The sequence below is a fragment of the Mauremys reevesii genome, linkage group 2 (genome assembly GCF_016161935.1).
Source record: "Mauremys reevesii isolate NIE-2019 linkage group 2, ASM1616193v1, whole genome shotgun sequence".
In the NCBI taxonomy this organism is placed as follows: Eukaryota; Metazoa; Chordata; order Testudines; family Geoemydidae; genus Mauremys; species Mauremys reevesii.
Genome location: NC_052624.1, coordinates 220,957,934 through 220,970,565, shown reverse-complemented (window position 1 = coordinate 220,970,565; position 12,632 = coordinate 220,957,934). Strand labels below are relative to the sequence as shown.

The following is a 12,632-nucleotide window of genomic DNA, read 5'->3' as shown; positions in this document are numbered from 1 at the left end:
GGCAGTGGCAGTAGCACAAATGGTTTTTCCTTTCCCTCACAAAGTCGCTCTTTAAAAGGATCCCCAAAGGGGGTGATGGGCAGAATAGCCCATCCTTTTTTTATTTTGTCCACCAGTTAGGACTAATTTCTGAAGTACCAATTTTGGTCCATTGAGTTCCAGTCTGATACTCCTCTTGTTTACCAGACATGATTTTAAGCACAATCCTTGAGTGGTAGCAGTAGATCCTCTCGGTTTAATTCAGATGTCTCCTTTTTTCTTCTTAAATAATGTTCTATAGAAGGTGACTGTGACAATTATGAACTTTTACCCACTTTCCATAAATTAAGCTTATAATCAGACAAGGCCCTCTGGGCCCTTATCATTACAAAAGAATAAGGGAAAGGGTCTAGGGTGAATATTTATCAGATTTTAATCTGAACAAAAATTACAGCGGATGTGATTTAACATGCCTGAAAAAACAGGGTTTTACATCCTAAACCTCTCATTTTATTTAATGATTTGATGCATATTTTAATGAATGGTAAACATTTAAAATAGGGTTTGAAAAAGGTAAGAGCTGTTTTTGAAGGGGGAAACTACCTTCTACACCTTGCAGCAGAGGTTTTACTGTGGAAAGCCTATTCCGATGTGATAGCTTAGTTAAAAGATCTTTACCACAACTCCAGTTGAAAAAAAACCTGTCAAACTTAAATATTAAATTATATCAAGTCACACTTACAGTTTAAGGGCTCAAACGTGCAAATACAAGTGAATAATTTCAATCAAATATGTAGTCCTATTGAAGCTAATGAAACACATGCATCTGACAAAGTGGGTATTCACCCACAAAACCTTATGCTCCAAAACATCTGTCAGTCTATAAAGGTGCTACAGGCCTCTTTGTTGCTTTTCACAGATCCAGACTAACACGGTTACCCCTCTGATTCTAATCTCCTGAGTTATTCATGTGCCTCAGGGTTTGCAAGATGGAGTGGTAGTGAGCTAACATTTCCATGGCACTATTGCATATGTAGATCTAGCTGCTTTGTATGCTTGGTTACCACAAGGAAAAATACACTGGTGGGTGGGAATGAGACTATCCCTCAGCATGAGCTTCATGGGATCCTGTGAAGGATTTACCCTTTCTGCCCTCTCCTCCCCCAACATTTTCCACGGAGTTTTATGTATACCTTTAGCATCCTTGGGAAAACTAGAAGAGAATGATGATTGAAGTGGTGATTCTTGAAATATAAAAGGTTTCCCCCTCTTTCTTCTCTTAACAGACAAAGATTGCCATTGAAAAACTAAGAGACAGACACCAAAAACTACCAGGAAGTATACTAAGAGCTCTGTTGGAACGATTTGATAAACATCAGAAAGAAGACTAGTGTATTTAAATATTGTTAAATAGTAAGAACTGTTATTGTAACTTGTGGGAAGAAAAACTGTAGTTTTCTTAAAAGTACAAGAGACTGCAAACTACATGTATCAATCATATCACTGCCTTAAAATCTCTCTCTCATCTAGTCTGGCAACTTCAATCCAAATAATAAAAGAAAAGGAAATTAAGAGGTTCATTATCCTGAGAGAAATTGATTAGAGATTGTTAAACCAGATGACAGCAGACATTATTCTGACATAAAACTTAGAGCTTGTGTAGCATTAGGAACACACTGCGGGTAGTTGATTGTAGAGGGAGTAACCATTAGAAAATGTTGGTGTTTGGTCTGTTTCCAATTGTTGATAGGAGAAAGACAGCCCATGTCCACACCAGATGAGAGAGAGATGAGGAGACATTTTGGCTATAACACACTTAACTGTATTATAATATTTAATAAAGGTGCAAATAAATTTAGAAATAGCAAAAAAGTTATGATTTTATCAATATTGCCTTTGCATTAATGTTGAGATTTTTCCCTTACAGTTTTTTTCTTTGAACAAAAAGCATTTTATTAATTTTAAAAAACTGCAATTGAATTATTGAGATAAATTATCTGTACATATTCAGTAACTCCTCACTTAACGTTGTAGTTATGTTCCTTAAAAATGACTTTAAGCAAAACGATGTTAAGTGAATCCAATTTCCCCATAAGAATGAATGTAAATGGGGTGGAGGGGGATGTTAGATTCCAGGGAAAAATTTTTCACCAGGCAGAAGATTTTTTTTTTTTACACACATACACACACACACACACTTTTAAATAATTTAATACTGTACACAGCACTAATGATTGTGAAGGTTGGTTGAACTGGTGGCGTCAGAGGGTGGGATATTTCCCAGGGAATGCCTTACTGCTAAATGATGAACTAGTACTCGACTGAGCCCTCAAGGGTTAACACATTGTGTTAAGGTAGCCTCACACTCTACAAGGCAGCACAAATGGAGGGAGAGAAGACAGCATGGCAGACAGACACACACTCTGTGACAGAGAGATGCGTATTGTCCCTTTAAGTACGCTGACCCCACTTTAAGTACGTTGCCATTTTAAGTAGATCAGCAAGTGGAAACAGCAGCTGTTGCCAGCAAGCGCCCTCTGTCCTGAGCCCTGTTGTGTCCCCCTCTCCTCCATGGAGATGGGGTAAGTGGGGGGCAGGAGCAGGGGGACACTCTGACATTAGCCCTCCTCTTCCCCCCCGCACAGCAAGCAGGAGGCTCCTGGGAGCAGCTCCAAGGCAGAGGGCAGGAGCAGCACATGGCAGTGGGGGAAGGGACAGTTAAACTACCAGTAATTGATAGCCTGATGGGCAGCTGCTGCCTAGGGAACTTAGGGGAGTGGAGAGCTGATGGGGGGCTGTCAATCCACCCTGGTTCCAAGCCCCCACCAGCTTGCTCCAATGGGCTGTTCTTCCTGCAAGCAGTGGACAAAGCAGGCAGCTGCCAAACAATGTTATAAAGGAATATTGCACAACTTTAAACAAGTATGTTCTCTAATTGTTTCGTTGTTACGTTGCTGATCAATGTTAACTGGGATGAATAAGGCCTGGTCTACACTACGAGTTTATCTCAAATTTAGCAGCGTTAAACCGAATTAACCATGCATCTGTCCACATAACGAAGCCCTTTATTTCAATATAAAGGGCTCTTAATATTGATATCTGTACTCCTTCCGCTGAAATCGGTATTGCCATTTCGAATTAGGGTTAATGTGGCCGCAATTTGATGGTATTGGCCTCCGGGAGCTATCCCACAGTGCACCATTTTGACTGCTCTGGAAAGCGATCTGAACTTGGATGCACTGGCCAGGTAGACAGGAAAAGCCCTGCAAACTTTTGAATTTCATATCCTGTTTGCCCAGCGTGGAGAGCTGATCAGCACAGGTGACCATGCAGTCCCAGAATCAAAAAAGAGCTCCAGCATGGACCGTATGGGAAATACTGAATCTGATCTCTGTATGGGGAGATGAATCTGTTCTATCAGAACTCCGTTCCAATAGACGAAATGCCAAAACATTTGAAAAAAATCTCCAAGGCTATGATGCACAGAGTCCATAACAGGGACTCGACACAGTGCTGCTTGAAACTTAAGGAGCTGAGACAAGAGTACCAGAAATCCAAAGAATCAAATGGACGCTCACAGAGGGAGAGGCAACTGACGACTGTAGCTATCCTAGCTTCCACACACTCCGAAAACCATTTGAATTCTTGGCTGAGCTCCCAAAGCCTGAATATTGTCACAGGTGGTTCAGGGTATATGTCGTCACCCCCCCCCCCCCCCCCGTGAATGCAAAGGGAAAAAAATCATTTCTTGCTTTTTTTCGATGTGACCGTCTGTGTTCTGGATGCTGCCGGCAGATATGGTGCTGCAGCACTACACAGCAGCATCCCCTTCCCTTCCCTTGCGGATGGAAGATGGTACAGTAGGACTAGTATCCGTCATCATCATCCCGTGAGTGCTCCTGACTGGCCTTGGTGAGATCGGCCGGGGGTGCCTGGGCAAAAATGGGAATGACTCCAGGTCATTTTCTTTAAGTTTTGTCTAATGGAGATTCAGTCCTGCCTGGACTATCAGGCCAGCTGGAGGCTTCTGCCTCAGGCTGCTCTCCCCAGTCAGCAGCACCGCGCGGTTGCGCCTACTCCTTGTTACCAGGGCTCACAATCACAATCAGATAATTAGATCTCTACATTTTGCTGTAAATAAAAAAAATGAAGCTGCCGTTTAGAACTGTCCCCCAACATACATATCCTGGGACATTTTGTATTTTACCAGTGTCAACCAAAGGCCCACACACAACTGGAGATTCAGTCCTGCCTCTGCTTCTATCCTAGTGCTTGTCAGAGCTTCCCATTTTCAGCTATAGGCTGAGCAGGGGTGAAAGTAACTCACGGGACTTACCGGTACGGCCAGAGGGGGCGGGGGCTCATCCGGTAGAGGTGTGGCCTCAAGATTTAAAGGTCCTGGGGCACCAGCTGTGGCTGGGAGTCCCAGGGCCTTTAAATCACCCAGGGGGCTCCCAGCTGCAGAGGTGGCTGGTAGCCCCCAGGGCCAACTAAAGGGTCTGAGGCTCCAGCTGCCGTGGAGCTCCACGTCCTTTAAATGCCGGCCCCGGCCCAGCTGCCAAAGCAGCAGGCGGGACTTAAAGGGCTCCTCCAAGCTCCCCACTACGGCAGGGAGCCTGGAGGAGCCCTTTAAATGCTGGCCCCAGCCTGGCCACCAGAGTTGCAGGCCGGGGTCAGGGGCCAGGATTTAAAGGGCTCATCCAAGTTCCCCGCTGTCCGGCCTGGCCGCCGTGGCAGGCAGGGATTTAAAGGGCTCCTCTGGGCCTCCCACCGCAGAGGGGAGCTTGGAGGAGCCCTTTAAATGCCAGTCCCAGCCCTGGCCGTTGGAGGTGGACAGGGCTGGAATTTAAAGGGCGCCTCCGAGGTCCCCGTGGCAGGAAGCTCGGAGGAGTGCTTAAAAGCCGGCCCCAGCCCAGCCGCTGGAGCTGCAGGCCAAGATTTAAAGGGCTCGGGGCTCCCCGCAGAGCCCTTTAAATTCCCACTGCAGAAGCTGATGCGGTCCGGCACAGCGTACTGGCTTTTTCCGGCACGCCATACTGAACCGTAATGACTTACTTTCACCTCTGAGGCTGAGTAAGTGCAGAATGGTGGTTCGCTCTACTTTGCTATAAGCCAACTGCCCTCCCTCCCACCCTTTGCATTCTTTATTACTTCATCACACAAATGAGGGGATAACTGCCACGGTAGCCCAGGAGGGGTGGGGGAGGAGAGAAGCAACAGATGGGGTTGTTGCAGGGGCACTCCCTAGAATGGCATGCAGCTCATCATTTCTGTGGGACGTCTGGGGCTCTGACCCGGAGCAGCCGTTTGCATCTCTGCCTTCTTTAGTAGGCTTGCCTGATATTCTAGGCAGGACTGACTCGCCATTAGACAAAACCTAAAGAAGAGAATGACCAGAGGAGTCATTCCCATTTTTGTCCAGGCGCCCCCGACCAACCTCACAGAGGCCGGCCAGGAGCACCCATGACAGCAGCAGATGGTACAGTATGACTGGTAACCGTCATTGTCAACTTGCAAAGCAGCAGATGGTACAGTGGAGCTGGTAACTGTCTTTGCTAACCTGCAAAGGCAAGGGGATGCTGCTGTGTAGCACTGCAGTACTGCGTCTGTCAGCAGTATCCAGTAGACATACAGTGACTGTGAAAAAAGGCTGAACGGGCTCCATGGTTGCCGTGCTATGGTGTCTGCCTGGGCAATCCAGGGAAAAGGGCGCAAAATGATTGTCCGCCGTTGCTTTCACGGAGGGAGGATTGACTGATGACCTTTACCCATAACCACCCGTGACAAATTTTTGGCCCAATCAGGCATTGGTATCTCAACCCAGAATTCCAATGAGCGGGGGAGACTGTGGGAACTATGGGATAGCTACCCACAGTTCAATGCTCTGAATGTCGACGCTAGCCTCAGTACATGGATGCACATCGCCGCATTAATGTGCTTAGTATGGCCGCATGCCCTCGACTTTATACAGTCTGTTTCCAAAAATCAGCTTCTGTAATATCAGAATAATCCCGTAGTGTAGACATACCCTAAGTGAGGAGTTACTGTTTTTATATCTGAGGCCTTTTTGAGCTCTGAAAAAAAACAAAACAAGTGTGGTATTATGGTTATAATCCAACCATAATATTTGAAAAGTGTGATACCACTCATTATACTCAATTATAATTTATTTGTAAAGTTGACTTTTGTTGCAAATAAAAACAAATTAGTCATGTGACACAGAACACAAGACAACGTACATGACATAGGACAAACTTACAATTAAAGAAGAATGGTGTCAAAATAGTATTTAAGCTCCTAATGCCTTATCTTGTATAGTTAAAATTATTATAAGAAAGTATTTTGGAAAACAAAAAAGTAAATAAAATAATTAAACATTTAATGTTAAACATTTAATTAAACATTAAAGTTGCCACCTTTTTATTTAAAACTTGATAAAATCCTTATTATTTGCCTACCTTGTTATATTAAGATTGTTTCTATTACTTTATATTATTTTTATCTCAAGAATACTGCTATATAAGAAATAAGAAAGCCATATTTCATGTATTAGGGAAATGTAAAACATTTTTATCTCATGTTAACCAACTTAAGCTGTTTAAGGGGGCATCCCACAGAATGGAGACACCAGAATATATCAAAATACAGTGAAGAAACCTCTGAGCATCTGAAGAAGAAAAGAAACTGTGTAGTACATAACAGACCAGTCAACAATACTTCAACGTACCATATATGGATAATTGAGTATGCGATTGACTAGAGAGACATTATAAAGACCATTAGCCTGGCCAGGTCTAACAACCTGTATGTTAAGTATATACATGTGGTTTTAAATATCTCATTGGGATATGGATGAATTTTATTGTTATTAATGAAATGTATCATTACTGTTATACATCTTTGTTAATTGACACAATAGCATCTGTTATTTTGACAACACAAATATGCAGAATTTTGTATAGTTTTCAAATTTTAAAAAATTTGGCACCAAATTTTTAATTTGTAGTGCAGAATTCTCACAAGTACCAGGGTTCTGTGTGGCACAGTCTGGGTGCAGGCACCTCAGTGGGAGGGCCTGGATGCACAAGTGTTCATTGGGGATTCTGGCTGCAACCGGAAGGGACTCTGCAGCGGAGTCTGTGAAGGTGGTTAGGGGTCAGCAGGGGGAGGATTTGGGTGCAGGGGGACTCAGCAGGGGGGCAGCTGGTTGGGGGTCTGGGTGTGGGGGTCTCCCAATGCAGGGGGTGAGGCTTGGGGTGTGTTTTAGGTGGCTCAGTGGGGGGTTCTGGGTGCAGAGAGGTGAGGCTCAGCGGGGGGGGGGGTGCAAGGAGGGGGATCCAGATGCACAGGGGTTGGGTGGACAGGGGGAACAGCTCCCCATACAGTGTCCCCTCCCCCTGAGGATGAGAAGCAATGGGACCAGGAAGTGGGGGGAGGGGTCACAATGCAGGGAGTGGCTCCCCTGGTCTGCCCAACAACCATACCTCTGGACCCTATACTGCCTCACTCCCACCCCCATAACTCCCACCCCAACAAGCCTCACACCCTGCACCCAGACCCCCTTGTAAATCCCCCTCCCACCATGGTTCAGAGTTTCCTGCAGCAGGGGGAGGTTTCTGGGGGTTGATCTGACCCAGACCCAGCTGCTCTGTGCAGGGGAGAGGGAGGAGGAAATCTTTCTGTCATCCTCCTCCTCGCCAAGTTGGGACTAATGTCCCTGGGAAGTTAGGGTACCCCAGCTTCCCCCCCTCCCCCCGCAGTGACTTCCCTCTTCCCTGGCTGCTCTGGGTGTTAGGGTTGCCAACTTTGGTTGGATGAATTCCTGGAGATTTCATCACATGACAATCTTTAATTAAAGATTAATCTTTAATTCCTGGAGACTGCAGGACAATCCTGGTGGGTTGGCAACCCTTCCAGGTGCCCAAACATGAGTGAGCACTGGTGCAGCTTCTCTTTGTTTCCCCACAGAAACCATTTTTCTGCAGGAAAGCAAAGAGAATCTGCGATGGGGGTGGGGGGGAAGGGCATGATTCTGCACAGATGCAGTGGTGCAAAATTCTTCTAGGAGTAAAATCCAGCTGAAAATCCAGCCTAAAGTAAAAAGCAATCTGGAGACAGACAAAGAGCCAAAGGGCTTAGAGAAAAATGTGATGACCCCAGGGAATGAACTGGAAGTATCCCAGGAAGAGGAGGCTGGCTGCATCTGTTGGTGATTTTATATAATAGGTAACTTTAAATTTTTAGGATAATGTAAGGGGAAAACCATAAGCAACCACATAAATACGCCACAAAAAGTGGACTGCAACAAAGGAGCTTGAAGCAGAGGCCCAATATACCCCTCCCTTGGCAACAAGAACAAAACCAATCAAATCCCTTATATAGCCCACTGCTAATCTGAAGTTATAAATATTATGCATCTATACTTCAAATGTAGTTACACCTGGATAACACCCACTAAACAAGATGCTTTCTATCTAAATAGCTGGTTGAAAAGGGCCTATTCAGGGTAATGGGCCATTAGAAAGGACAATAGTCCTTAGGAGAAGCTCATCTCCCACCTAGTGAACCTTCCTGAAAACGCTACAGACAGCCTGTGATGGCTACTATGACTCTACAAGGACACGATGCTTTAATCAATCTTGAGATGTCAGTATTTTTCCCCACAGACAGGTCTGGGAACCAAGATTTGGAACAAAGGGTTCCCCACCATATGCAACAGCTATATAAGGCAGGAAGTGACATTATCTCGGGTTCTTCTCTCCCCAGAGAAGACTCCTGGAAACACCTGAGGAACAAAGACTGAATTGGGGGAAGTGCTAGACCCAGGCTAAAGGGATTTCTAGCCTGCATATGAAACACTTGAGGATTCCAAGCTGTAAAGCAAGTGCAACTTGCTCCTTAAGAATTTGCAGCCTGCTTGTATCATCTCTTAAGGTGAGAATCTGCTAATTCATATCCAATGTAGTATAATGAGCTTATTTTGTGCTTTGTTTATTTGCTAGGTAATCTGCTTTGAACTGTTTGCTATTCCTTATAATCACTATAAATCAGTCGTACCCCAGTTCCAGGTGGTACCCTGGAGGGAACCCATAATAATGGTGTGCCAAGAACTACATGAAACTATATTCACAGGACTCTGTACTTGCAGTAGAGGCGGGGGTCTTGGTGGACCACTTAATGATCTTTCCAAAAATTGTTTGTACCGTTAGCTAACTATTGTAAAGCGCTTTGGATAAGAGTGCTTTATAAAACATTTTTTTTTAAAACTTTGAGTGCGGGGTCTGGCCAGGACTTAGGGTGCAGGAGGGGTCTCAGGGCTGGGGGTGCAGGGTCTGGGAGGGAGTTAGAGTGCAGGAACAGGCTGGCGGGGGGGGGTGCAGGGTCTGGCCAGGAGTTAGGGAATGGAAGGGGGCTCGGGGTTGGGGTAGGAGGTTGGGGTGTAGAGTGCTTACCTGGGGCAGCTCCCATTTGGTGTGAGGGGTGCAGGTGGGGATGTGGGGGGGTGCAGGAGTCAGGGAGGGCAGGGGGCTGGCGGTGAGTGCGGGGGTGCAGGAGTCAGGGCTGGGAGTGTGTGAGGGGGTGCAGGAGTCAGGGAGGTCAGGTGGCTGATGCGGTGTGAGGGGGTACAGGAGTCAGGGCTGTCTGTGTGTGAGGGGGGGTTCAGGAGTTAGGGCTGAGAGTGTGTGCGGGGGGTACAGGAGGCAGGGAGGGCAGGGGGCTGGGTGTGTGTGAGGGGGTGCAGGAGTCAGGGCAGGGTGTGTGTGAGGGGGTGCAGGAGTCAGGGCTGGGTGTGTGTGAGTGGGGTGCAGGAGTCGGGGCTGGGAGTGTGTGAGGAGGGTGCAGGAGTAAGGGCTGGGGATGCAGGGTCTGGCCAGGAGTTAGGATGCAGGAGGGGGCTCAGGGTTGGGGCAGGAGGTTGGGGTGTGGAGCGCTTACCTGGGGCAGCTGCTGTTTGCTGTGATGGGTGCAGGTGGGAATGTAGGGGGGTGCAGGAGCTCCTGTTTGGTGCTCAGGGTGGGGCTGGCGATGTGGAGGAATGCAGGAGTCAGGGCAAGGGGCTGGGGTCATGGGGTTACTCCCTGCCCCACCCCAGCCCTGAGTGGCTCACAGCAGGGAGCTGGAGGGGGTATGTTTAGGGGGAGTGCAGGGGCCTCGCCTTTGCTCCATCCCTGCCCCGATTCCACCCCGTTCCCCAAGCCCTGCTCCGCCTCGTCTCCACCTTGCCCTCGAGCACGCTGCGGCCCCGCTACTCTCCCTCACTCCAGGAGCGCCGTCAAACAGCTGTTCGGCGGCAGGGGAAGCGCTGGGAGTAAGAGGGCCGGGAATGTGGCACGCTCGGGGGAGGAGGCGGGGAAGAGACAGGGGAGTGGAGAAGAGCTGGTGGGGCCTTGGACTGCAGCCGAAGCAGAGTGGGCCAGGGCCCCTTTGGAGCCTGGGCCCGGCACCATGGCGCCAGGGGTGCCATTGTAAACCCAGTACTAGTCACTGCTTCTCAGGATAAAGTTCCCCATCGGGTAAGTCTGACCTACATTCTTTGTTCACATGTTTTTCTAAATGTGTTGCCTCAAACTGGACACATTACTCTAGCTGAGGCCTCACCAGTGCTAAGTAGAACAGAAAAATTCCCTCCTGTGCCTTACATATGATACTTCTGTTAACACACCTCAGAATATTAGTTTTCTTCACAATTGCATTACATTCTTGACTCATATTCAATTTGTGATCTGCTGTAACTCCCAGATACTTGTACACAATACTTCTCGCCTAGCCAGTTAGTCCTGGTTTTGTATTGGTGCATCTGATTTTTCCTTCCTAAGTGTAGTACTTTGCACATAGCTTTATTGAATTTCATCTTGTGGATTTCAGACTAAACCTCTAATTTATCAAGATCCTTTTGAATTATAATCTTGTCCTCCAAAGTACTTGTTTTCTTTCCCCTCTTAATATCCTCTGCAAATTGTATAAGCATATGCACCACTCCATTATCCAAGTCATTAATGAAAAAATTGGATAGTACTGGGCCCAGGACAGACCCTTGTGGGACCCCACTTAGATACGTCCTCCCAGTTTGACAGTGAACCATTGATAACTGCTCTTTGAGTATAGTTTTTCAACCAGTCATGCACCTACTTTATAGTAATTTAACCTAGACCACATTTCCCTCATTTGCTTATGAAAATGTCAGTTAGGACTGTGCCAAAAGGTTCACAAAAATCAAAATGTCTCATGTCTACTGTGTACCCCCTGTCCATTAAGCCAGTAAAAAGGGTAAATGAGATGACAATTATAGGCCTGTCAGCCTGACATCGATCCTGGGCAAGATAATGGAACAGCTGGTATGGGACTTGGTTAATAATGAATTAAAGAAGGTAATATAGTTCATGCCAATCAACACGGGTTTATGGACAATAGACCCTGCCCCACTACACTGATAGCTATTTTTTTATGAGTTTACAAGTTTTGTTGATAAAGGTAATGCTGATGTAATATAGTTAGCTCCTCTAAGGTGTCTGACTTGGTACTGCATGACATTTTGATTAAAATTCTAGAATAAAATTAACCTGACACATAAATTTATTAAAAGTTGGCTAACTGATGGGTCTCAAAATGTAACTTTAAATGGGGAATTGAGTGTGTGTGTTTCTAGCGAGGCCTGGCAGAGATCGGTTCTTGGCCCTGTGCTTATTAAGAAGAAAACATAAAATCATCACGGACAAAGTTTTCAAGTAACACTGAATTTGGGGGAATGGTAAATAATGAAGAGGAAATGTTGCTAATACAGAGAAATCTGGATCACTTGGTAAGCTGGGCTCAAGCAAATAATATGCTTTAATACAGATAAATGTATATGTATATGTCCAGGAATAAAATATCTAGGCCATACTTACAGGATGGGCGATTCTATCCTGAGAAACTGTAACTCTGAGAAAGATGTGGGAGTTGTGGGGGTTAATCAGCTGCTTATGTTCTCCCAATGTGATGCTGTGGCCAAAAGGGCTAATGCAAGCTTTGGATGCATAAAGAGGGGAATAACATAAGAACATAAGAATGGCCGTATCGGGTCAGACCAAAGGTCCATCTAGCCCAGTATCTGTCTACCAACAGTGGCCAATGCCAGGTGCCCCAGAGGGAGTGAACCTAACAGGCAATGATCAAGTGATCTCTCTCCTGCCTTCCATCTCCATCCTCTGACGAACAGAGGCTAGGGACACCATTCTTACCCATCCTAGCTAAGAGCCATTTATGGACTTAGCCACCATGAATTTATCCAGTCCCCTTTTAAACACTGTTATAGTCCTAGCCTTCACAACCTCCTCAGGTAAGGAGTTCCACAAGTTGACTGTGCGCTGCGTGAAGAAGAATTTCCTTTTATTTGTTTTAAACCTGCTGCCTATTAATTTCATTTGGTGACCCCTAGTTCTTGTATTATGGGAATAAGTATATAACTTTTCCTTATCCACTTAAATCTTGAATAGGAATAGAGGTTATTTTCTCTGTACATTTGGCATTAGTTTGACTGCTGCTAGAATACTGTCTCCAGTTCTGGTGTCCACAATTCAAGAAGGATGTCAATAAATTGGACAGGGTTCGGAAAAGAGCCACAAGAATGATTAAAGGATTAGAAAACATGCCTTATAGTGCTGTGATGAGTA

General features: G+C 46.0%; 1 protein-coding gene across 3 annotated transcripts in view; it reads left to right on the top strand.

Annotated features, from left to right (window-relative positions):
• Positions 1-1,392, top strand: part of LOC120399364 (transmembrane protein 68-like) — a 51,810-nt gene extending 50,418 nt beyond the window's left edge. For all 3 annotated transcript variants that reach the window (XM_039527551.1, XM_039527550.1, XM_039527549.1), the window contains one exon: positions 1,266-1,392. In XM_039527551.1, the coding sequence (XP_039383485.1) occupies positions 1,266-1,370 (105 nt within the window). In that variant the 3' untranslated portion in view covers positions 1,371-1,392. The remainder of the gene's footprint in view (positions 1-1,265) is intronic.
• Positions 1,393-12,632: the final 11,240 nt, after the last annotated feature.